At 62.3% G+C, this 23,666-nt stretch overlaps 1 protein-coding gene across 8 annotated transcripts; it reads left to right on the top strand.

The window, feature by feature from the left end:
• The first annotated feature begins 397 nt into the window (after positions 1-397).
• USP19 (ubiquitin specific peptidase 19) lies at positions 398-22,768 on the top strand. Of its 8 annotated transcripts, none has more exons than XM_074914534.1 (27): positions 398-508; positions 4,646-4,890; positions 6,694-6,750; positions 7,832-7,960; positions 8,500-8,633; positions 8,968-9,375; positions 10,239-10,506; positions 10,641-10,797; positions 10,903-10,974; positions 11,472-11,587; positions 11,906-12,120; positions 12,395-12,596; positions 12,683-12,816; positions 12,975-13,133; positions 13,217-13,327; positions 13,493-13,603; positions 13,748-13,849; positions 14,600-14,740; positions 14,883-15,001; positions 15,226-15,363; positions 15,453-15,817; positions 16,498-16,608; positions 17,109-17,325; positions 17,652-17,804; positions 17,912-18,075; positions 18,159-18,337; positions 22,578-22,768. In XM_074914534.1, exons 2-27 carry the CDS (start codon positions 4,782-4,784, stop codon positions 22,716-22,718), a joined length of 4,212 nt encoding a protein of 1,403 aa, XP_074770635.1. In that variant the 5' UTR covers positions 398-508; positions 4,646-4,781; the 3' UTR covers positions 22,719-22,768. The 8 variants fall into 8 exon arrangements, with proteins under 8 accessions (XP_074770635.1, XP_074770636.1, XP_074770629.1 ...); XM_074914535.1 differs by having other exon boundaries at positions 11,912-12,120; XM_074914528.1 differs by lacking the exon at positions 22,578-22,768 and adding an exon at positions 20,164-22,568.
• The last annotated feature ends 898 nt before the right edge of the window (positions 22,769-23,666 follow it).

Genomic DNA, 23,666 nt, shown 5'->3' on the forward strand with positions numbered 1-23,666 from the left:
CACGTCCGCTGTGGCCTCCCCAGGGTGGGAGCCTGGTGGGGCCGGGCTGTGGGGCCAAGGGGGGGCTGTGGGGCAGGGGGCACGCTGCGGGACCCGATGCGGGGCCCGGGCTCACACCCGCGGCGCAGGCCCGGGCTCTCGCTGCAGGCCGGGCCCGGCGGCGCCACCCGGCCCGTTGCCATGGGAACGCCCCGGGCTGGGTCGCGCCCTTGCCCGCCCTTGGGTGGGCGGGATCGCTCCCCCCCGCTCAGGCGCCGTGATGACGTCACGGCGGGCGTCGTTGCCATAGCGCCGTCGGGCCGGTCTCCCAGAGCGGATGGGAACGAGTCTGTGGGCGGCCCTCCGTCTCGCGTCACGTGACCTCCCCCCGCCCGTCACCGCGCTCCTGCGTCACGTGGGCCTGTCTGCCGGCTTCCGGAAGTGCGTCACGGGCTCGGGCCTGTCTCCTGAGTCGGCCCGCTCGGAACTTCGGCTCCAAACAAAACAGACCGGAGCGGCGGGCGGGGCCGTGAGTGCGGGACGGGCCGGGACCGGCCGCGCCGGGGCGGCGGCGGGGCCCGGCGGGGCGGGGAGCGGCGACCGGGGGCGGCGCGGGGTGAGGGCCGGAGCCGCGGCGGCGGCGGGCAGGGCCCGGGGGCGGCGGGAGGCCGGGATGCGGCCCGGGGGCTGGAGCGGGGGGAGTGCGCGGCAGGGCCGGGGCGGCGGGGAGCGAGGCGGCGCGAGAGCGGGGAGCGGATGGCGGCGGCGTGAGAGGGGCCTGAGGCGAGGGGCCTTGGGGTGGGGCAGGAGATGGGGGCGGCGGGGGGCAAACAGCCCGGCCGCGGGGCACGGCCTGACGGGCTGAGCGCGGCAGGCTCGGGCAGGAGCCGCGGGGCTGGGCCGCTGCCCGTGATCTGATGCTCTGTCTGCGTGGGGGCGCTGCCTGGGCCTGGGACAGAAGCACCGTTCCCCGCCGTCCCTTTCCCCTCTCCAAGTGTGTGAGGCCGGGTGGCAGCGCAGGACAGGCTGGGGGCCCGCCACCGGCTGCTGTCTGATCAGAGTCATCTTCCCCAGAGACTTGTCAGGGCCTGGGGGGAGCTGGGCCTGCCGGGCTCCCCACGCAGCACACCTGTAAAGGCTCGCTGTTGTCACAGTGCTTTGGGGACACGGTGATTTCCACACGGGTTGGAAATGTTGCGTGTGGTAGCGCTGGGCTGGGTGCCTGCTCTGAGTGGCTCTGTGTTCGTCCTGGCTCAGCCTGTGCGTCAGGCATGCTGAGAGACTGAAGTAAGAGATGAGCTCAAGTCTTGAGATTTCTGATCCCTCAGGGGGGATGAGAAGCAGAAGGTGCCAAAAGTACTTGTGTGCACAAGGAGGGAAGAGTTTGTTGGCTGTATTCGGGGCAGTCAAGAGTCTGTGGAAGGATGAGGTGGGGGATAGCTAGACTTCTCTGCAGCTACTCCAGCAAAGGCTGTTGGGCACTGAGGAGGGGATGCAGCAGGCAAGAACCAGGGTACCTTTTCCTGCCAAGAACTAAATGAGCCCCAATCACAGAGGGCACGTTGTGTCTTGTTATGCACCTTCTGCTGTCGTTCCCTGAGCATTTACACTACCCTGTTCTGGTGCTGTGGTGGGAAAAGGGTGGCCTTTCTCCCTGGCTCCTCACTCCCGTTCCCAAGTTTTCCCTTTTCTTGAGCCACTGAAAGTGTTTGTGCAGCCCCAGAGCAAACTGGCTTGTGGAACTGATTTAGGATAAGACAAACTCGGCAGAAAGCAGTTTTTCTCCGGCTGGCATCTTGATCCAGTATGTGCTGCAGCTATGTGGGTGCTCGCACCAACACAAAGGCTGGGAGAACAGAGGGCAAGGCGGCGCCTCCTCTCTCAGCAGCGAGGCCAGGCTTTCCTGGCTCGGGGAAGGGTTGTGTAAGGATTTTTACAAGCGCCCAGCCCATCGGGAGCTTCTCAGAGGTACCCCTGGTATCCGGATGGGGTGGCCTTTGACCACCTCTCCCCTGCAGTGGCTCCCACAGTCCCAACATTCATAGTGCCAAAACCTCTGTGCTCCTGCACACCAGGGGGCTGAACATCACACCTGATTGCACATTTTCTGATAGCAGAGAGGGAGAAAGTCTCAGGGATTAGAACAGTTGAATGGGAATAACCTGTGCTTTGCCCGCACTCCCTCAAAACCCCGTGGTGCCTGCAGCAGCCTTGGGCTGCTCTCAGTCTGGCAGTTGGAATCAGGCAGAGCTCCAGCCCCGCTTGGTTCCTGCCTGCCGTCAGGAATAACTGTTGGTAAAGCACCCGAGGGAGCGGAGCCCTCAGTGAGGCATGAGAACAGCAGGCTTCTCCCGAAGGAGAGACAGCAGACGTGCAGCCCTGGCTCTCGCCCCTTCCTGGGAGGACAATGATCCTTTCTCAACCCTCCACGACCCCTTTTGGAGCTTGCTGTCACCCTGCTCAGCAGTTACCCTGTGCCACCCCTTCAGAGGTGTGGGAAGGAGGCGATGGAGCCTCGCCTGGCCCTGCATGAAGTAGTCACTGCTTCTTGACTCCCACTCCTCGATCGCATTCTCACCCTAGAGGCAAAAGAAATGCACATGGTTGCCAAGCCCAGGTTAGCTTTCTCAGTGCCAGGAAGCTTGTGTAGCCGGCCTATTTCGGTGTTGGTGGGGACTGGAGCTGAGCAGCAGCGTGCTGCTGGTGTCAGAAGCCCAGCCTTGGGAACCACAGCCACGTTTGCCACTGCGAGGGGTCCTTCCCCTTCCCTCTGCAGTCAGAGGTGCTGCTGCATCCCGGGGAGACCCAGTGTGTGTGTGTGTCACCTTGGGGATGGCACTGTCCTCCTGTACTCTTTCAAGCTCTCTGGAGCTGATGCCAGCATCCCTGTCTCCAGGTTGTTTCAGACCCCTCTGCCACGGGTGGCAGGAGTTTAGATGAGGTATTGTTTTGAGGAGTTTAGATAAGGGTCATTTAGATGAGATGTTGGGGGATATGGTATAGGGGAGAACTTGTAGGGCTGATGGTTGGACTCGATGATTCCAAGAGTCTTTTCCAACCTGAATGATTCTGTGAGTTGCCTGTGCCAGGCAGCCAGGCTGGACTGGACGCTTGAGCTTTTCACTTGGCTTTGGTGGCTCTTGGTTACAAGGGCAGATTTGCATGAGGAGAAATGGTTTGGGTGCAGCGCCTGTCGTGGGACAGGGTTGAGGGCAGGGCAGGACTGCTTTGCTCTCTGGGGTCCATTGCAGTTTGTGGCTGCAACTCCACATTTGTGGCTACTTGTTGCCCCGAGTGTTTCTAGAACATGTCCCAGTGACGTGGGGTGGGTAGCACAGAGCTGCCAGTGTGCTCCCTCTGACCAAGTGCTTCTCTTTGAGGTGTCTCCTGGCCCTGCCTGAGTGGAGCTGTGGGGTCAGTGCTCGATACGCAGGTGAGGGCAGGACAGGGTGTTCCTGAGAGCATGCCTTGCCTCCTGCTGAGGGAGAAGCAGGCTCCGTGGAGCTGGGCTAGGCCAAGATGCTGTCAGGCTCCACTCTGTGCCCTCAGATGGGAGCAGGGCCGTGGGATGGGGTGTGAATCAGTGCACCAGGAGCTGCTGCAGGCTGCCAGCACTTGGGGGTGGGCAGGATCCACGTGGCTGGGTCCGCTCCCCCGCAGCAAACCCCTGCAGATCTGTGAGTGCTGCTGGGGTCAGGGTGTGCAGCCGGGGCAGCGAGGGAGGAAGCCTTCCCAGCTCTCAGCTTTCACCACCTCCACTGAGACGCTTCGAGTGGAACCGTTTTCAGTGGGTTGTTCCAGCTCTCCTCTGTCAAAGCCATGAACACCCAAGGGCGAAATCGGAGAGCAAAACTGAGACTAGCAGCTCCACAGAGGAGCTGGCTGTGCCTGAGAGGGCATGTCTAAGGGGGCAGTGGTGAGCATCCTGCCTGCCCTGCCCTCTCCTTGGGGCACAAAGAGCAGAGGTGTCCTGTTTCCAGGCCAGGCCCCGCTGACGCTGTCTGTAAACCGACGGGGAGATGAATATGCAAGGTGCAGTCATGCTGGTTAAGCTCCCAGCTGGTGGGTGGAGGGGGAGGAACTCTCTTGCCTGAGAGCTCTGCTCTCATCTGTCACAGGAGACTGTCCCGGGCCTGCTCCTGCTTCTGCCCTCTCTTCCTTCTTAGGGTGTTACTTGCTCTCGTTCCCGCCCTCTTACATGGGGCACTGTTTGACTGAAATAGCTGCTGCCCCGAGCCATGGGGCAGGCTGCCCTGGCTGCCCCTGGAGACTCGATTTTGCAGATCAGGGCTTCCCTGTGTCCTCGCCCTCTGCTCTGCCTCCAGGTCTTGTTAGTGCTAGCAGCCGCTCTGGGCCAGTGTTATTGTAGTGGCAGCCATGAGCATGACAATTGCTTTCCAGGTTTTTAATGTGGGCCACGTACGGAAGACCCCCAGTTGTATCTTGGGAGCTCTGACAAGCCCATGCTTTTGGCAGTAAGCGTTGTAACAGCTGTGATGAGGTAGGTTTCCTCACTGAGCGCTGTGTGGGGCTTCCCATAAATGCTTCAGTGAAGGTTGTGTGAGGGCACTGGCCCTGGGAGGGCCCGACGCTGGGGCAGAGACCGGATCCTGATGCTGTTGGGCCTTCTCCACCTGCTGCCATGCTCGCTCTCTCCTCTCTTTAGGCCACTAGTTCCTTGCCAGAGAGTTTGACCACAGAGAGTCGCCAAGATAGCTGGGCCAGGAAGAAAGCGTCGCACCCCTGACCCAGACTCCATTACCGACCCCGGCGGGCCGTTTGTGTCCTCCAAACGGCTGAAAATGTCCAGCAGCACCAATGCCCCTGGCCAGAGGAGAGTGTCTCGGGGCTTAGATGATGCCACCAACAAGAAGAAGCAGAAGGATCGAGCCAACCAGGAGAGCAAGGAAGGTGAGAGCCCCTCTGCAGGGCTGCAATGAGCAGGCCCCTGGTTTCTGGGCACTTCAGGGTGGGAGCCTTGCAGCCATCTGCTGCAGGATAAGCAGATTTAACTAATCTCTTCCTGCAGCTGATGGTGACCCATGTGATGTGGGATCTTCTTCAGCACAGTGTCCTCCCTGGACCTGTAACCTCCTTCCTTCAGGCACTACTTAGGCCCAGCTATGTGAGAAAGGTCAGGCCTGTGGCCTTGTTAGCTTAAGCCTGGAGCTGGCCTTGGTGGTTGTTTCTAGACTTTGGTTTTGGCTTGGGCTGAGCTGCCTTGATCCATGGGGAGTGGGACTGAAGCCTGTGGGCACCCTTGCAGCTGGAGACAGTGCTGCTTCCCCATGGATGTGCCAAGGCCAGATGCTGCGAGGCAGCGCCAGGGTGCTGACAGCACCTGCCAAGTGTGGGGCCCATGGGTGGGGCTGATGCTTTAGCTTCTGGGTCAGGGCAAGGTGTGGCTCAAGTGAAATGGTTGCTGTGGAGTAATTCCCTCTGTAGCTCCTGTGTGTCCGATGACAAAAAACGATGCTTCAGGTGCAGGGAATACCTGTGGGCAGGATGTAGGCAAGAGTCCCTGCGGCCCTGGAAGACTGCTTGATTTCTGTGCCTGCTCCGTTATGATTGTTGTAACCTCAAAATCACAGGGTGTTTTATAGGCCAAGGTAAATGAGAGCTTACTGAGGTCTGTGCTGGAATGGCCGGCTGCAGTCCCCGATTCCAAATCCCACGGTGCAGAGAGCGCAGCATTGCGCCTTCTTTCAAGTGGGAGGTGTGCTCTGTCTCTGGTAAGGCCTGACCCTCTGCACCTTCTGAAGCAGGGGGGGCTCCTGCCTTCACAGTGTGGTCATGCTGCCTCCATCCCCTTCTGTGCAGGGGTGATGAGGGGCTGGAGCACGCTGTAGATCCTGCAGGCAGTTCCTCTGCAGCGCTTCTCCCACCACCAGCCCCAGCGGCACCTTCGCACCGGTGACCATGGTGGTCAGCAGAGGTTTCTTACTGGTTTGTAGCCAGTCAAGGGAGGCAGTGACAGCCCTCTTGAGTGCTCCAGGGTGGGGAAAACAGCCCCCGTTGCCACTGTTTGTTTGCTCCAAGACAAGGTGCTGTTGCTTTGAGCCCCTTGTCTGGCAGAGCTCACCGCCCTGTGGGGGTGGTGCAGGCCCTGAGATGCCTCTGGCTGGCGGAGGTAATCCTGCAGGGAGTGGGGATTAGGTGTCAGGTCAGTTTGGTTCCCCACCCTGATCTAGTAGGAAGTTTTGGCCGTGGACGTTGGCAGCTTGTGCAGGAACGGGAATGGTAAAGTGCAGCTGGGCCATGCGGCACTGTTGTTAACAGCAGAATTGATTTGAGCACAACCACACACCAGGTTCTCCCCGTCGGATCAAGGCAGGGCTCCTCTGAACAGCCCAGTGTGCTGAGCAGGGGCACACAGCCTGGTTACCACAAGCTTCATACTGAGACATGCCTCAGAGCAGTGTGGTAATGTGTTGCTCCCACTGCTGGGTAGACTGGGATATGGTGATGTGGCCCAGAGTAGCTGTCCTGGGGTCTGGCTTGCTGTGATGCTGCAGGCAGGGCTCCAGGGAAGGGAGAGGTGTGAGAAAACAGAAAAGGGGGTAAATGAGCAGCATGTGGAGGATGAAAGGCCTGGGCAGAGGTTGAGGGGAGAAGGAAGTGATGTGTGAGATGTTGGGTGTCAGCGTGTGCCAGCCCACGCTCTGAGGGGACAGAATGACAGACCTGCCCGCGCTCTGCTTCTCTGCCCACCAGTGTCTTGCCCTGAGCTGGAGCAGGCTGAGGCTGCCCCGGAGAAGGACTCGGAGGAGGGTAAGTCGAGGCGTGCGCCGGCTGTCAGCGCATGGCCGTGGCGTGCCCTTGCCGAGGGAGCCGAAGCTCTCGCCTCGGCTTCTCCTCGTCACTGAGCAGAACTAACCCCTCGCTCCCTCGCCTCAGCGTTGATCTTAACGGGCTGCGGCCTTCCCGGGGCGGAGAGAGGCGCACGTGGTCTGCGAGGAAGAGGCCCTGGGCACGGGGCAGGCTGCTTCCCGCTCGGGTGTGACGGTGTCACCGAGCCCAGCCCTGGGACGCCGGGACGCCAGCCTCTGTCCTGCTGGTTTCTGAGCAGGAGCCGCGCTGGGCTGGGAAGATCCCAAGTTGTGTCACCCAGCAGGTGACAGCTCTGGGGGCTGGTTTCTGCCCTGGTCGGGGCCTGCTTTGAGGACAGAGTAGGACATCCTCGTGCCACAGAGGGTAGAACAGACCTGATGGAAGCGAAGGTGATGGAAATCACCTTTTTGCCTTGAAGGCTTCAGGACACCACAGGGCCAGACCTGGAACCTGGCTGGCACCTGGGGGAGGGTGTGCCTGTGAAGGAGTGACACTGCTGTGCCGTTTTCTGCCTGGGTGCAGCGTTCTTGCCTGGCTGGTGAGCCTGCCCGTGTTTCAGCTGTGTTAACAAGAGCTCACCTGGCAGGAATACAGTGTGTTGCTGCTTGATTTGCATCTACAAAGGGGAAGTGGCAATTTCTGATTGTGGTCAGAGTCCTCTTGAATCCCCAAGAGTAATTCTGTGGCTTCCTCATTCCCTGGGAAAGCAGCTATTGCTTTGTAGTTGGCAGGAGCCACCCCTTCTTCCCAGCCACCGCTGCTGCACGTGACGGGGCTGGGAGCAGCGCTGCCTTTCTGATCTCTCCAGTTCCCACCAGGATTTCACCTGCCCTGCTGCAATATGTGCTCTTGTTTGTGGCCTGTCTGATGAGAGCAGGTTGCGAGTGTCCTGTTTAATTGGCATGATCTGTGTCCTCTGTGTTGACCTCCATGAAGTGAGCGTGTGTTCAGGCTCCCAAGCCGAGTGGCACCGCAGGCTCATGCCCCACTGAGTGGGTGACACTTCCCTCCCTCTTCCTAGAGCTGCTGCTGGATTGGAAGCAGAACGCTGATGAGATCATCGTCAAGCTGAACTTGGGCAGTGGAGCTCTGAAGGTGGAGGATGTGGATGCTGCTTTCACTGACACAGACTGTGTGGTCAAACTACCAGGTATGGAGAACAGAGCTGCTGCTGCAGGCGTTTCTCCAGCGGGACTTGGCACAGCTCTGGGCTAGACGTGGGGCTGATCCAGGCAGGCTTAAAACTTTTCCTTCAGAGGCAATGCCCTGCTGTCAGCTGGCACAGGTTCAGCAGGGCCGAAACGAGAGCAGTGTAAAAGAAGAAGGGTATGGAGCTGGGCAGGACAGGAGCTGACCTCTGCGCCAAGTGAACAAGTGCCCGCTGGTGCTTCTCTGTCCCCTCCTCGCTGGGATGACTGAGTCGGCCCTGGGTATCCCTTGGAAAAGTGACTGTGCCCCTGAGGGCAGGGAGGCCCAGGGCCTTCCCTTTGGGAAGGGGGCCAGCCAGATGTACAAAGCAAATCCAAGGAAGCTGGCTGAAGACTCCTGGGGTATGGTGGCAGCCTGCCTGCAGCCTTCTTGGCTCTGGATGAGTGCTCCCTTGATCCTCGGGGCAGGTGAAAGGGGGCTGTGAGTTAGGTGACAGCTGCCTGGAGCACTGCCTGAGGTGCGGTCCCCCTCCGCTTGCAGACGGGCGCCAGTGGAGTTGCCAGTTCTTCGAGGAGATTGAGAGCTCCTGCAGCAAGGTCCAGTGCAAGAAGGGCAACTTTCTACAGCTGGTGCTTCAGAAGAAGATCCCACTCCATAACTGGTCTTCGCTTCTGGTGAGGAGGGGAGAATCTGCTTTTTGAGGGAGCTTATGGAGCCCGGGGGAGCTGGGGTGGGGGGGTTTTTCTCCCTGCACTTCAGCTGCCCAGGGACCAATGTGGGGGCACATCCTGCATCCATGTGCTCTATGAGGGGAGTGAGCCAGGTGCCTCTGTCCTAGGGAAGGGGGTGTCATTGTACCCCTGTTCCTACCTGCCACAAACCCTCTGGGTTCTGGAGCAGAGCCCCAGCATGCTCTGGGAAGGGGGAGTGAGGGTGAGAGGCTGGCAGAGAGTATGAACAGTGTTTTTACATGGATACATTCCCACTGTGCTGCATTGCTTTTCACAGAAAAGAAGGAAAGACGGATCCAAAGAACTGGCCAAAGGGGCCACGTGCTGGGAGAACGGGAAGGAGAAGGCTGCTTCTGCAGAGGTGGTCCCTGAAGAGCCAAGGGCTGAAGGTGCAGAGCTGCCGAGGTCCCGGCGAGAACCCTCCAACCCCAAACGTGCTCCTGGAAGAAGCGAGGCCCTGGGAGGGAAAAGCCCAGCCAGCCCAGGGACGCAGAGCGGCCCCAGCGCCAAGAGGGCAGTATACCTCAAAGTGGCTCCCACCGAAGAGGAGCCGAACGCCAGAGTCACTGGGAGCGTGGAGCCCAGCAAAGGGCACAGCGGGAGGGCAGGCGGCCGCCGCAATGGCAGAGCCAGCCAGGTCGATGCGCCCACGGCCCTCGCAGACCTTGCACCACCACTGGAGAAGGTACGTGAGGACCAAGGCAAATGGGGGGGGGGCACCCCTGCTCCCTCAGCCCCCATGTGGGGATGCTGCTCACACAGGGACCCATTCCTGCCGATGAGATGGGCTCTGGGGTTCCGTGGGTGTTGCTGAGGGGCTGGTGTGGGCCTGGCTGTGGTGGAGGAGAGGGTGATGTGAGGACTTCACCTTGATGAGTGGATTGTTTTGGGCCTCTCACCACAAAAAGGCCATTGAATGACTCGAGCGTGGCCAGAGAAGGGCAACGGAGCTGGGGCAGGGTCTGGAGCACAGGTCTGTTGGGGAGCGGCTGGGGGAACTGGGGGGGGGTTCAGTCTGGAGAAGAGGAGGCTGAGGGGAGACCTCCTGCCCTCTGCAACTCCCTGCCAGGAGGGGGCAGAGAGGGGGGATGAGTCTCTGGAGCCAAGGAGCCAGCGCCAGGCCCCGAGGGAATGGCCTCAAGCTGCCCAGGGCAGGGTCAGGCTGGCTCTGAGGAAGGATTTCTGTGCAGAAGGGGCTGTTGGGCGTTGGAATGGGCTGCCCAGGACAGGGGGGAGTCCCCGGGATCCCTGGGGGGGTTGAAGAGTCGGGTTGACCCAGCACAAGGGATGTGGGGGAGTTGGGAAGGGTCAGGGGGAGGGTCATGGTTGGGCTGGAGGAGCTGCAAGGGCTTTTCCAACCCGGATGATTCTGTGACCCCACGGTCGCTGGGCTGTGGTACTAACGGGGCTGAGCCAAGCGTGGGATGTGTGGGGGAAGTGGGCTGTGTGGAGCTGTGCCTGCCTGGCTGGCAGGAGTCACAACAGGTGGGCCAGGGCAGCTTGGGAGTAGCAGTGCCTGTTTTTCACGGTCTCTCTCTCCCTTGAAAGGCTGTGGTTTTGGCCAAGGAGGCTGTTCCCGTGGAGATGCCGCCTCTTGCAGCTACCACAGAGGTGTTCCCGCACCGTGTTGCCACTTGTGTGGAGAAGAGAGTCCTGCAGCCAGGCAGCCCTGCGGAGGCCTTGCGGGGCCGGGACTGCACGCCTGTCCTGGGAGAGAGCTCTAAGACTGTCCCAGCAGCCACCCCTCCCCCGGGCAGAGACAGTGAGAAGAGGGACTGGTCCAAGGATGACGTGGCTCTGGAAGCAGCGGCTGATGGTGGGTGACTGGAGCCTGGGGATCAGCCTGTTTGGGAAGGTCCATCTGCTCAGGACCTCTCTTGGGTCAACCTGCAGCATTGCCTCAGCATGCAAAGTAGGTAAATGTCTCTCTCCATGGCTTTTCTCACTCAGAGCCAGAGCCTTTTGTGAGCCTGACCTTTGTCAAGAATGACTCGTACGAGAAAGGCAACGACCTGGTGGTAGTGCATGTCTACGTGAAGGAGATCCACAAGGAGACATCCAAGGTGTTGTTTCGGGAGCAAGACTTCACGCTGGTGTTCCAGACGAGGTACGGGCATGCCTCGGGGTGGTGCCAGGCTGCTGTGGAGCTCCTGGTTGTGAATGGGCTGCTTGTTTATTCGCTGCTTCTCACTCACTCCGAATTTCTTTGCAGTGACACAAACTTCCTTCGCCTCCATCCTGGCTGTGGCCCCCACACAGTGTTCCGGTGGCAGGTGAAGCTCAGGTATGGCTCCTGTTCTTCTAGTCTGCGCCAGGGTGAGGGAGCTGAGAGTGCAGAGCTGGAGCAGGAGCCGGTCCCTGCTGGTGGGTCTGTGCAGGGAATGCTCATTTCTGCACCTGGGCATCTCCCTTACACTGTGCTGGACTAATGCCCCAAGCCTGGACTACTGCAGCTCTGGGTGGTGGCTTGCAGGGGAGAAAATCCCAGTGCCTCCTTGCCCGCAGTTGCCCCCAGGCTGTTCTAGAGCTCTTGGGGGCAGAGGCAGAGCAGCCTGTGTGTGCTTTGGGCGGGATATCCAGCAGGAAGGGGCATGTGGAGCCAAGCAGAATGGATCTGCCAGGAAAGGGGCCTTCTGTGTGCTCAGTGTGGCCAGGCTCGAGGGTTTTCACCCTTGCCATGTCTACCCAGAGGCCATGGCCCTGCCTCTACAAGAGGCTTCAGCATCTCTGAGGCTGCTGGGGGGGATCTGGGGCACCCCTGACTTGCCACATGTCTTGCAGGAACCTTATTGAGCCGGACCAGTGCACATACAACTTCACGGTGTCTCGCATCAACGTCTGCCTGAAAAAACGCCAGAGCCAGCGTTGGGGGGGGCTGGAGGCTCCAGCCACACGAGGTCTGCACCCTGCCTTCTTGTCTTGCCTGCCTGCCGCCCCCCAGCAGGGCAGGGCCCCCCTCACCGCTGGCAGCTGCCGGTTGGTGCCAGATCCTCTGGTGTGGGGTTGTGGGGAAGGAGAGGGACTGAGCGGGTACAGGTTGGAGAGGTGTGGGACAGGACAAGCCAAGTGCTAGGGGAAGGGCACTGCTGCTCCCCTTGCTCACGGGGAAGAGAGTAGGAGAGAGCCTGCGTGTGAGCATGGACCGAGCGGCTCAGCCCCACCGTGGGCAGCGCACGGTGCTGCTAACCACAGGCCCACCCTTCCCCCTTTTTAAGGTGCAGTGGGTGGTGCAAAGGTTGCCATGCCTACAGGCCCTACCCCTCTGGACAAGAACCCCCCTGGCAGTAACCAGCACCCCCTGTCCAGCAAGGAAGAGGCCCGAGCCAGCGACAAAGAGAAGCCACGCGTAGAAGATGGGGGTCTGGATGGTGTGGCAGCCCGTACAGCCCCAGAGCATGTGGCGGTGAAACAAGAGCCACACATCCCATCGGTGAGTGGGGCCCCACGCTGGATTTGACCTGGGTGGGAGGAAAGGTCCTACTTCTGGGACCCCACCTCCTCGGTGTCACTCTGGGGATGGCAAACTGTTGTTGAGGAGGCGGTGGTGCTCCTCAGTCCTAGCTGGCAGGATCAGGGGCTTGTGGGAGATGGTGTGATGGCTCTAGCTCTGTCTGAGGGGTGCCTTGGGCTTTTTGGGTTCCCCTGGTGTTCCCAGAGAGACCCCCCCGAGCGCAACACCCTCACACCCACCCCTGCTTTGGCAGCCCAAACCGACGTGCATGGTGCCACCGATGACCCACAGCCCAGTGAGCACCGAGAGCGTGGAGGACGACGAGGATGAGGATGAGAAGAAGAAGGTCTGCCTGCCTGGTTTCACAGGGCTGGTAAACCTGGGCAACACCTGCTTCATGAACAGCGTCATCCAGTCCCTGTCCAACACGCGGGAGCTGCGGGATTACTTCCATGGTGAGCCCACGCCGGGAGCCCAGCAGAGCCCTGCCACTCAGACAGTGTAGCCAGCAGCCACCCTCGCTCTCCTGTGTCTCTTACAGATCGGTCCTTTGAGTCAGAAATCAACTACAACAACCCGCTGGGGACGGGGGGACGCCTGGCCATCGGCTTTGCCATGCTGCTTCGAGCGCTGTGGAAGGGCACACACCATGCCTTCCAGCCCTCTAAACTGAAGGTAGGGCCACAGGTGCTATGCAGGAGGTAGCTGTGGGTCCCCAGCCCTCCTCTGTGGGTACTTGGCTGCCCTGTTAGTGCCACGGAGAGCTGTGTGGGGTGTAGGCAGTGCTGCCGGGGGGGCTGCTGGCCAGCTGTGACCACTGTGCCTCCTCCCAGGCAATCGTGGCCAGCAAGGCCAGCCAGTTCACTGGCTACGCCCAGCACGATGCTCAGGAGTTCATGGCCTTCCTGCTCGATGGCCTGCACGAGGACCTCAACCGCATCCAGAACAAGCCCTACACAGAGACCGTTGACTCAGATGGGAGGCCGGACGAGGTGAGGATGTCCCTCTGCAAATCTATTGAGAGCAGCTCTAGTCTGGGTGGTTTAGTGTAGTTCTGAGCCCTTTCTCCCCACAGGTGGTAGCTGAGGAGGCCTGGCAGCGACATAAGATGAGAAATGATTCTTTCATTGTGGACCTCTTCCAGGGCCAGTACAAATCCAAACTGGTGTGCCCAGTGTGTTCCAAGGTAGGGCAGCCCTGGAGGCTCTGTCCTGGTCCTGGCTGCGCAGCAGCAGGCTCTTGACCCTTGGAGAGCACAGGGCAGGGCTGGCTCTCAGGTCTGAGGGGCTGCCTCCCTGCTGATCTCAGCCACAACTGCTTCCCACAACTGAGTGTGCTCTTGCTTCTGCAGGTGTCCATCACCTTTGACCCCTTCCTGTACCTCCCCGTGCCCCTCCCTCAAAAGCAGAAGGTGCTGACAGTCTACTACTTTGCAAAGGAGCCTCACAAGAAACCCATCAAGGTAAAGGACACCATCTACTCTGGGGAGGGAGCCCAAGAGGGCTCCTGGAGGTGTCTCAGGTTGTGTACAGCAGGCTGAGCCTCGTGTTAAGTAACCAACATGCCTTGGTGTGGTGTGACTGTTGTGGTGCTTTCTTGGTGGCAGTTCCTCGTGAGTATAAGCAAGGAGAACTCCAGTGCCATGGAGGTACTCGACTCGGTGGCCCACAGCGTGCGCGTGAAACCAGAAAACCTGCGCCTGGCAGAGGTGAGAGTGCTCAAGCTGGGGAGCAACCCGTGGGCTGCTCTTGTGGGTGTCCTGGCTCCCTGAGCTCTGCAGGGAATATGGGCACTGACAGTTGCTTGCCCATGTCCAACGCATCCATGGGATGGGTTTTGTCCATGCCTGGCAGTGTTGGGCACAGGGTGCTGCCAGGCAGATCCCTGCTCAGGAGGGCTGGGCCACCGCAGTAGGGGGAGGGATGTCCATCCTCCCCTGGTAGGGTGGGGGTGATCTGAACACAGCATCCCCGTGGGGCTCTGTCCATGGCTTTCACAGAATCATCTCGGCTGAAAAAGGCCTTGAAGCTCCTCCAGCCCAACCATGACCCTCCCCCTGACCCTTCCCAACTCCCCCAGATCCCTCAGCGCTGGCTCAGCCCGACTCTTCAACCCCTCCAGGGATCCCGGGGACTCTCCCCCTGCCCTGGGCAGCCCATTCCAACGCCCAACAGCCCCTTCTGCACAGAAATCCTTCCTCAGAGCCAGCCTGACCCTGCCCTGGGCAGCTTGAGGCCATTCCCTCGGGGCCTGGCGCTGGCTCCTTGGCTCCAGAGACTCATCCCCCCTCTCTGCCCCGTCCTGGCAGGGAGTTGCAGAGGGCCAGGAGGTCTCCCCTCAGCCTCCTCATCTCCAGACTAAACCTCCCAGTTCCCTCAGCCGCTCCTCATAAGACATTCTCAGGAGAGGAAACATGGGTCAGCCCTCACACAGTGCCACTCCCCTGCTTTTCTGGCAGGTGATCAAGAATCGCTTCCACCGCATGTTCCTGCCATCCAACTCGCTGGACACTGTCTCCCCCACGGACCTGCTGCTCTGCTTTGAGGTGCTGTCTCCAGAGCTGGCTAAGGAGCGGGTGGTGGAGCTGCAGGTCCAGCAGGTAAGAGGGGATTTTGGGACACACAAGGAAGCTGAGCAGGAGAGGGGAGCTGCACGCAAGGGTAACGAGCTGCAGCAAGTACGGATACCTACTGAAGCTGCCCAGGTGCCTTTCCCTGCCCAATGGGTCCTTTCTCCTCCAGCGTCCGCAGGTGCCCAGTGGCCCCGTCGCCAAGTGTGCAGCCTGCCAGAAGAAGCAGCTGCCGGAGGACGAGAAGCTCAGGCGCTGCACGAGGTGCTATCGAGTCGGTTACTGCAACGTGTGAGTTGGCTTGGTGCCTGGCAGGGAGGGATGATCTCCTGCCTTGAAAGGCTGGGTGGGAGAGCTCAGCTCACTGGGAGGAGGTGGGATAGGCCTGGCCTTTGGGAAGAAGCCAGTCTGGCTCACGGCGCTCCCCTCACCCCCAGCACACCCCCCTGGCCCTGCCGTGCTCCTGCCTGGGGCAGTCACGGATGCTGGGTTCAGCAGGGCTGTATGTGTTACAGGGCATGTCAGAAAACACACTGGCCAGACCACAAGGCTTTGTGCCGCCCCGAGAACATCGGTTTCCCCTTCCTCATCAGCGTGCCGGAGTCCCGCCTCACCTACGCCCGCCTGGCCCAGCTGCTGGAGGGCTATGCAAGGTGAGGGTCTGGGGAAGGAGGGTGCTTCTGCCCCACAGCTGAGCTCAGCCCTTTGCTTGGCCAGCCCTGACTGCCACCTCCTTGCCCAGGTACTCAGTCAGCGTGTTCCAGCCTCCGTTCCAGCTGGGCCGTATGTCACCAGAGCAGGGGCTGCAGCCTCTGCTCCCAGACAAGCTGGAACCCCCGGCCAAGAGCAGCTGTGCAGCAGCCACGTCTGCCTCCGAGCTGGGGGACGGGGACAGAGCTTCCAGCCTCCTGCAGGAGCCCCCACTCTTGCCAGCTGTGCCCGAGCTGCACCCGGAGCTGGCGGACACCAGCACTGTCCGGAGCAAGGTCTTGGCAGCCAGGAGTTCCCTGCTGAGCTTGGATTCGGGCTTCTCTGAGCACATGGAGTCGCAGGGCGACAGCTGTTGTGAGAAGGAGCCGTCCTATGAGAGAGCCCTCAAGCCAGAAGGTAAGAGGTGCTGCGGGGTAACTGCGTGTGTACCACGAGCTCAGGCAGCCCTGAGACAAAACAGAAGCAACTCCTCCTCCTTGGGGTGTCCTCCCACCACAACATCTGTTCTCCCCTTGTGAACTTGGCCTGGAGACCCTTGGGGAACACGAGGCCCTGGGAGGTGTGTTTTGGCAGTGCTGCCCCACCTGAAATGCCTGCCTGCCCACGCTCTGCCTTGCCCTGGCAGGGCCCACAGGGCAGAGCGGAGACCTGATGAAGAAAGAAGCTGGAGTGTTTTGCTGTTGTGGGAAGGCAAGGGGCTGGCAGAAACCTCCCGAGTCCTGTGGGAGGGCAGAACCCGGTGCGGGCTGAACCCCTCGGGGCTGTGAGCCGCAGCGTTTCCCTCGCTCTGACTCAGCTGCACGGGAGCAGCCTCTCGCGCTCGGCTGCCTGCCTGTCACGTTTCCAGACACTCGTCTCAGGATGGCAGCAATGTGCAGTGAAGGGGCAAGGCAGGCAGAGGAGCACAGTTTGCCAGGGGCAGGCGCCTGCTAAAAATAGTCAAGGACACGGGGCACGTGGTTGTGTCCCTGCAAGGCCGTAGCATGTGAGGTGGGGGTGGGGGCACTGCAAATTCTTGGCCCCTACGCAGGGCAGACAGGCAGTGCCACCACAGATCTGTCCCTGCCTGTCCACAGCTGCCATCCCTGGGTACCAACACACTCCAGACTCGCTGAGCGCCCGCGCCACGCAGTTCTACATCAACAAGATCGACGCTGCCAACCGAGAGCACAAGCTGGAAGATAAAGGTGAGCCCAAAGCCCCAGAAAGTTCCACCTTCATCCCTTGTGGCTTCTGGCAGGGTGGTGGATCTGCCTGGCCAAGGAGCCAGAGGCTGCCTGGCACAAGGTGAACCCCAGATGTGACAGCAGCCTGAGGCTGGGCAGTAAAAGCTGTGTCTGGCACAGGGGAGGGCAGGGCTCTGCTGCACAGAGGCACAACACTCATGCTCTCCTCAGCAAATAGACCCAATTCCCTTCAACCTCCTATATCCGCAGAGGGTCTGTGATTGCTTGTTGGGGTGGGATGCCCCCATCCATCAGTGGTTACGTAGGCGCTGCCGAGAGGGGCTGTCAGCCTTGTGTCCCACTGCTGTGGGGTGGTGAATGCGACCATGGGGCATTTCTCCTTTCCTGGCAGCACTGTGCGATCGCTGTATCGAGACAGGATGGGCAAGACTGCTCCTAGCCCTGGCGAGGTGGCCTGGCCTGGTGTGGGGCAGGTATGTGAGGTGTGTGCCCCTTTGCAGGTGACACTCCCCTGGAGTTGACAGACGACTGCTCCCTTGCCCTGGTGTGGAAGAACAATGAGCGCCTCAAGGAATTTGTGTTGGTGGAGTCCAAGGAGCTGGAGTGCGTGGAGGACCCAGGCTCGGCCAGCGAAGCCGCCCGGGCTGGCCACTTCACCCTGGAGCAGTGCCTCAATCTCTTCACCAAGCCCGAAGTCCTGGCTCCGGAGGAAGCGTGGTGAGAAAGGCAGCAGGGTGGGTTCCAGCCCGTGGGCCCAGGCAGCAGCGGGGGGTTTCCCAGGAGCTGCCCAGGCCTGCACCCTGTTTCTTCTGGCAGCCAGGAGTGTTGGCCTTCCCTGTGCTCTGGGGAGGGAGGCCATAAGCCAGCAGGGAGCAATGCCAGTGCTCCACAGCACTGTGCTGGCTTGTCCCTGGCACGGGAGGCTGAGACCTCCCGCCTCTCCTCTGCCAGCCCCATGTCGGGGGGACCTCGGGGCTGGGCTGGGCCGGGCCGTGAGGCCTGAGGGTCTCCCCACGCCAGTAATGACCCTGCTCCTCCCCCAGGTACTGCCCCAAGTGCAAGCAGCACCGAGAGGCCTCCAAGCAGCTGATGCTGTGGCGGCTGCCCAACGTCCTCATCATCCAGCTCAAGCGGTTCTCCTTCCGTAGCTTTATTTGGAGGGACAAGATCAACGACATGGTGGACTTTCCTGTCCGGTGAGAGCCTGGGAGGGGTGAACTGGCTGAGTTGGCGCTGCCTTACGGCCCAACCTGTCCCTGCCTAACACTGACCGGCCCTGATTTGTCCCCGTGTCTCTCCCCAGAAGCCTGGACCTGAGCAAGTTCTGCATTGGCCGGAAGGGCGAGCAGCAGCTGCCCATGTACGACCTGTACGCTGTGATCAACCACTACGGAGGCATGATTGGGGGGCACTACACAGCGTACGCCCGCCTGCCCAATGACAAGAACAGCCAGCGCAGCGACGTGGGTGAGGACCTGCCCTCCCTCTTTGCCCTCCCCGCTCCTGCAGCCGTGGCCTGTCAGCTTGCTGTAACCCTTCTCTCCTCTCAGGCTGGCGGCTCTTCGATGACAGCACAGTCACCACCGTGGACGAGAGCCAGGTGGTAACCAGATACGCTTACGTCCTCTTCTATCGCCGGAGGAACTCTCCTGTGGAGAGACCCCTGCCAGGGCACCCCCCAGACCACCGAGCCGAGCGCACCCCTTCTGCCGAAGCTGCTGCCAGCCAGGTGAGAGCTCGCGTCCCTTTCGGCGCTGTTGGAGCCACGTGGAGCCTTGAAAACATTCCCAAGTGCCCACGCACAGGGCCCGGCCCGGTATCTGCCAGCACCCACGGAGCCTGGCGCAGCTGTGGTGTGGTTTCTGCCCCTCTTCGACACCAACCACGTGTTGGGTCCTGTCTTGCCCTGTTCTCTCTGTGAGCTTGAGACAGTCTCTGCCCTGAGGGACGACAGGAGAGCTGTTTCCTGTCATCGGGAGTGGGAGTGCTGGTGGGAGGGCCCTGGAGGAGGCAGGAATGGGCCCAGCCTCGCTGGGGTCTGTGCGGGAGGAAGGCTGCGAGCGGCGCAGCAGGAGCTGGCTGTGCCAGGGAGCAGTGAGAACCTGCCCTCCACAGCCGCTCTCGAGGCAGGGTGTGGGGACGCTTTCTGCTGGGGCCCAGCTCGGGGCCAAGCTAGGTGCAAAAAAGGCAAATGCCAGCGCTGAGCCAGAGGCCTGGCAGCCTCTGCAGGGTGCTGAAGAGAAAGCTGCCAGAGCGAGCTCTACTGCTGGGCTGCCCAGGAGGGGAGGGGAGGGGTGGGCTGGCCCGCAGGCTGCTTTTGGCATGTGCTGGCAGGGAGCGGTCAGGCTGATTTTTGCGTGAACATCGGACACAAAGGCCCAGGCTGGGGCGCGATGCAGCGCCCACCTGGGCAGCCCCCACCCTGCATCGCTGTGCTGCAGCCTTTCCCTCCGCGCTCAGCACCCCCGTAGCCCCACGGGCTCATCTCTAGGCGCAGTTGCACACGTGTGTGCCCTGTGGGGCTTCCTGACCCGTCTGGCTTCCGCAGCCCTCGGCCCGGCACCCTGGTTCTGCCCTCTCAGCTGGGGACAGGAGCTGCCTGTCCCTGCGGCCAGGGAGTGTCCGCCACGTTGGTGTCCTCCTGCCTGGGCTGTTTCTGCCCTTGTGGGGGTGTGCTCTGTGCGTGTCCTGGAGCAGCTCCCCTCGCTGATGGGGGGGTCCTGGGCAACAGGAAGGCTGTGCTGCTTCTCCCACGCTGGCAGCGGGAGCCCTGGGAGGCCCGGGGTGGCACCGAGGCTCACTGTCTGCCCCGCGGCGCTGGGGTTCGGTGGGTCCCCTCATGGTGCCGGATCCCCCGCAGCGATGGGGCACGTTGGATCCCGCCAGGGCTCAGCGGGTCCCTCGGCGCTTCGGACCCCCCCTGCACCCTCCCAGGCACTGGGTGCCCTCCAGAGACCTGCACCCTGATCTGCTGCTCGGCGAGATCCCCCCCCCCCGCCCCGCTCCCTGCACAGTGAAGGGCCAGGCTGTGATTGGCTGCCTGTGGATAATCCTCCTGGAATCTGGGCTACGATTGGCTGTCGAAGCGTCCCCACCCACCGAAGCAGAGCTGTGACTGGCTGTGCTGTGACCGCGCCTCCCACTCCTGCTGCCCCAGCTGGCTCTGGATTGGCTGCCGTCTGAAAGATCCTGTTGAGAGATCCTAAAAGCTGGTTTGTGATTGGCTGTTCCCTGCCTCCTCGCCACCCGGAACCCACCAATGCCAGCGCATCGGCTCCACCGGGATCCGGCTGCCCGTTCCGCTCCCCACGAAGACCCGGCCTGGCAGCTGCCCACGCTCCCTCCCGCAGAGCTGCCCGGCTGCGCCCCACGCTCCGGAGACCCCGAAGACCCCCGAAGAGCCGCGGGGGCGGGCGCGACCGCGATGGTGCTGCATGGGGAGGAGGGCTGGCTGGGCACAGGGCTGGGCTTGCAGGTAGCCGCTTGCCCTGGGGGATGGCGAGGGGTGTTGCCCGTTGTGTTCTCCAAGTGCTGACGCAGGTTTCCACATCGCAGGCTTCTCTGATCTGGCAGGAACTGGAGGCTGAAGAACAAGAGCTGCAGCTCGAGGCGCCCCAAAGGCCTGCAAGAAACTGCTGGAGGCCCCGTGGCCAGAAGCGGAATCCGGGCATCTCCCAGCACCCAGATGAAGGCTGCGTCAGATACTTTGTCCTGGCCACCACGGCCGCAATTGTGGCTCTCTTCCTGAACGTCTTCTACCCGCTCATTTACCAGACCCGCTGGAGATAGGCACGGGGACGTGGCCAGCTGCGGGAGCAGGGCTGCCGGGGCACATGCTGTCCTAGAACACTTACACGATGAAGACGTCGGGCAGCAGGACAGAAACTGCCGGGAAGGACTCACCAAGGGAAGTGTGGGGCTGTCGGCTCCTGCCTGTCTGCTCTGGCATCTCCCGTGCCAGCTGGCAGGGCTGTGTGGCCAGCCCGCTGCCTTGCCAAGGCCCAGAACCAGCAGCCCATCTGCCCTCCCTCACCCTTGCTGCCTGCTGGGAGCCGGACAGACCTCATGGCTACCTGCTGCTCAGGAAGGGACGTTGCCACTGCAGCGCAGCTGGGGCCTGGGAGCCCCCCCAAAGGAGCATCACCCACCTCTGTTTGGCTCCCACGAAAGAAGCAGAAACCTGTTGGGAGGCTACAGCGAGGGCAGGATGCCCTGACACAGGTCCTGGCTCCCAGCTGTGCTGCTGCAGGAGCCTTGCACTCCCTGGGGCTGGCACAACCAGGCTCCTGGGCCAGCCCGCTCCCTCCTGCCAGCGCCCCACTCAGCCTCCCCGTGCCAGCTGCCCCTGCACCAGTTGTGCTGGGGCCAAATGGGCTTGTCACTGCGGGCTCGTGTGCTTCCCTGGAGGCTCAGCCCCCGCTGCAGCTCCTCTCCCCTTAAGTAGCTGCTGGGGTGCCCGGGGGAGCACCTGCCTCCGGGGGCTACTGGCTCCCCCCAGCCCCTAGCCACGTGGGACATGTGGGCTGTCCCTGGCTGTCTGGGGGTGGGATAGGGGGGCCAGGTCTGCCGGGGGCACCTCGTTTGCGAGGGGACTCGCTGCCCTGTGCTGCGGGAGAGGCGTGGGGTCGGGGAGTGCAGGTAGGACCTCAGTGTGTTAATAAAGCCAGGTTTTTCCAAAGAGATGCAGCGTCCCTGTCCTGTGTGATGGGACCCTGCGCTGTAGCCGCTGCCGTTCCTGTGCCTGAGGAGACTCTCTTCAACCCAGTCCCCGTGCCCTGGGCTCTGCTGGGTGCCTGGTGCACCCTGTGTGGCAGCAGGCTCGGGGCAGAGCTCTGCCTGTCAAAGCCACAGGGCACAAGCTGGGCTCCCCCTCCCCAGCCCTGGAACGGCAGCCCAGGCGGGGCACATGCAGGAGCTGGGGAGCCTGGTGGGGCCGGGGTACGGGCTGGAGCTCCAGAGGTGTCTGACATTGAGACGTGTTGCCCTTGACTGAGCGTGGCTCAGACTGCTCTGGCGTGTTTGGGTGGGAGAGGTGACTTCAGAGCCGTGTGACTTCCTTTTCCGTCTCCGCTGCTGTCCCGCCGGCAATGCCCTTGGCTGGCTCGGGGAAGGATGCTTGGCAGGGAAGGGGCTCGCCTGTGTTTCTGACTGGGGCTTGAGCCAGACACGGGGGAGCCCAGGGCTCCAGCCCCCCACCCGCTTTGATCCTGCACCCCTCTCACACGTGTGCAGCAGTGCCCTCCCTGCCGAGAGGCGGGAGCCCGGCGGGGCCGTGCCGTGGTCATTAGGTGGCTGTGCCGGAACAGTCGCCTCATTGTCTGCAGCCCTGGGCCTCGGCGACTTCCCCCGCTCGCCCGTGGCGCTGGCCTCGTGGGGCTGAGTCAGTGCCCGGCGCCGGTGGGGTGACCTCTGCTCCGCCTGGCACCGGCACCCCGGGGTTGAGGCCCACAAGCCGCTGCCTGCACCTGCCTGCCCAGCCTCCCCGCAGGTGGGTGGCCGGCAGCGAGGCCCGGGCTAGGCGCTCTCGGCCCTGGAAATCCCCTCTGGTCCTGTGCTGCTGTTCCTCAGAACAGGCTGGCAGCCTGCCCCGTAGCTCGCCGCTGCCGCCCGGCCTGGCTGAGTGCCCGTGCCGGGGCGCGGGGCTCTGCTCAGACCGGCCCTGGCCGCGGTGGCCCCGGGGGCACGAGTGCCGGGCTGGGGAGAGGCAGCAGGGCTGGGGCCAGGCTGAGCGTGCTGCAGCCTGGCTTTCCTCTGGCAGGGGCTGCCGCTGGGGGCCCTGGGCACGCTGCCTTCCCCCTGCCCTCCTGCTGCGGGCTGGCACCAGCTGCGGCTGTCCTGGCCACGGATTCTGTGTGGGGTCCCTGTCCTGAGGGGCTGTGTCCCTCCAGGCACCTTGTGCCCCAGGCGGGGAGGGAGAAGATGGGAGGGCAGGTTCTGGTCTCCCTCTCACGCCTGCCTTCTGCTTGCAGGGACTGCCCCCGGTGCCGTTTGGATCCGGCCTGGCCCCCGAAGGAGCCCCGGCACTGGCCGCAGAAGGCCTCCCCGAGCGCTTCGCCAGCCCCGCTGAGCGCCCGGCCCCCTCCTACAGCAGCATGGAAGAAGTCGACTAAGGGTGTTGCGGGGCGCCTGCCCCGGGGGGTGCGGGCCGGGCCGGGCACCGGGGAGGGGGTGGGAGGGACGGGGAGGGGGGTCGGGGTTTGTCCTGCGCTCATTAAACTCGCTGAACTCCGCTCGCCTCCGCTGCCTGCTGTCCCCTGGGACCCGGTGACACCCCTCCCAGCGTGGTGTTGGGGCCCCCAGCACCCTGCTACACCGGGTGCCCCCATGCAGCAGCTTGTGGGCCCCAGCCCCAGGGCACCAGTGCTGCAGGCAGACCCTCCCCCAGGTGCCAGCCAGGTTCCAGGTCTGGCCCTGTGGTGTCCTGAAGCCTTCAAGGCAAAAAGGTGATTTCCATCACCTTCACTTCCATCAGGTCTGTTCTACCCTCTGTGGCACGAGGATGTCCTACTCTGTCCTCAAAGCAGGCCCCGACCAGGGCAGAAACCAGCCCCCAGAACTGTCACCTGCTGGGTGACACAACTTGGGATCTTCCCAGCCCAGCGCGGCTCCTGCTCAGAAACCAGCAGGACAGAGGCTGGCGTCCCGGCGTCCCAGGGCTGGGCTCGGTGACACCGTCACACCCGAGCGGGAAGCAGCCTGCCCCGTGCCCAGGGCCTCTTCCTCGCAGACCACGTGCGCCTCTCTCCGCCCCGGGAAGGCCGCAGCCCGTCAAGATCAACGCTGAGGCGAGGGAGCGAGGGGTTAGTTCTGCTCAGTGATGAGGAGAAGCCGAGGCGAGAGCTTCGGCTCCCTCGGCAAGGGCACGCCACGGCCATGCGCTGACAGCCGGCGCACGCCTCGACTTACCCTCCTCCGAGTCCTTCTCCGGGGCAGCCTCAGCCTGCTCCAGCTCAGGGCAAGACACTGGTGGGCAGAGAAGCAGAGCGCGGGCAGGTCTGTCATTCTGTCCCCTCAGAGCGTGGGCCGGCACACGCTGACACCCAACATCTCACACATCA

This window comes from Athene noctua, chromosome 10 (genome assembly GCF_965140245.1).
Source record: "Athene noctua chromosome 10, bAthNoc1.hap1.1, whole genome shotgun sequence".
NCBI lineage: Eukaryota > Metazoa > Chordata > Aves > Strigiformes > Strigidae > Athene > Athene noctua.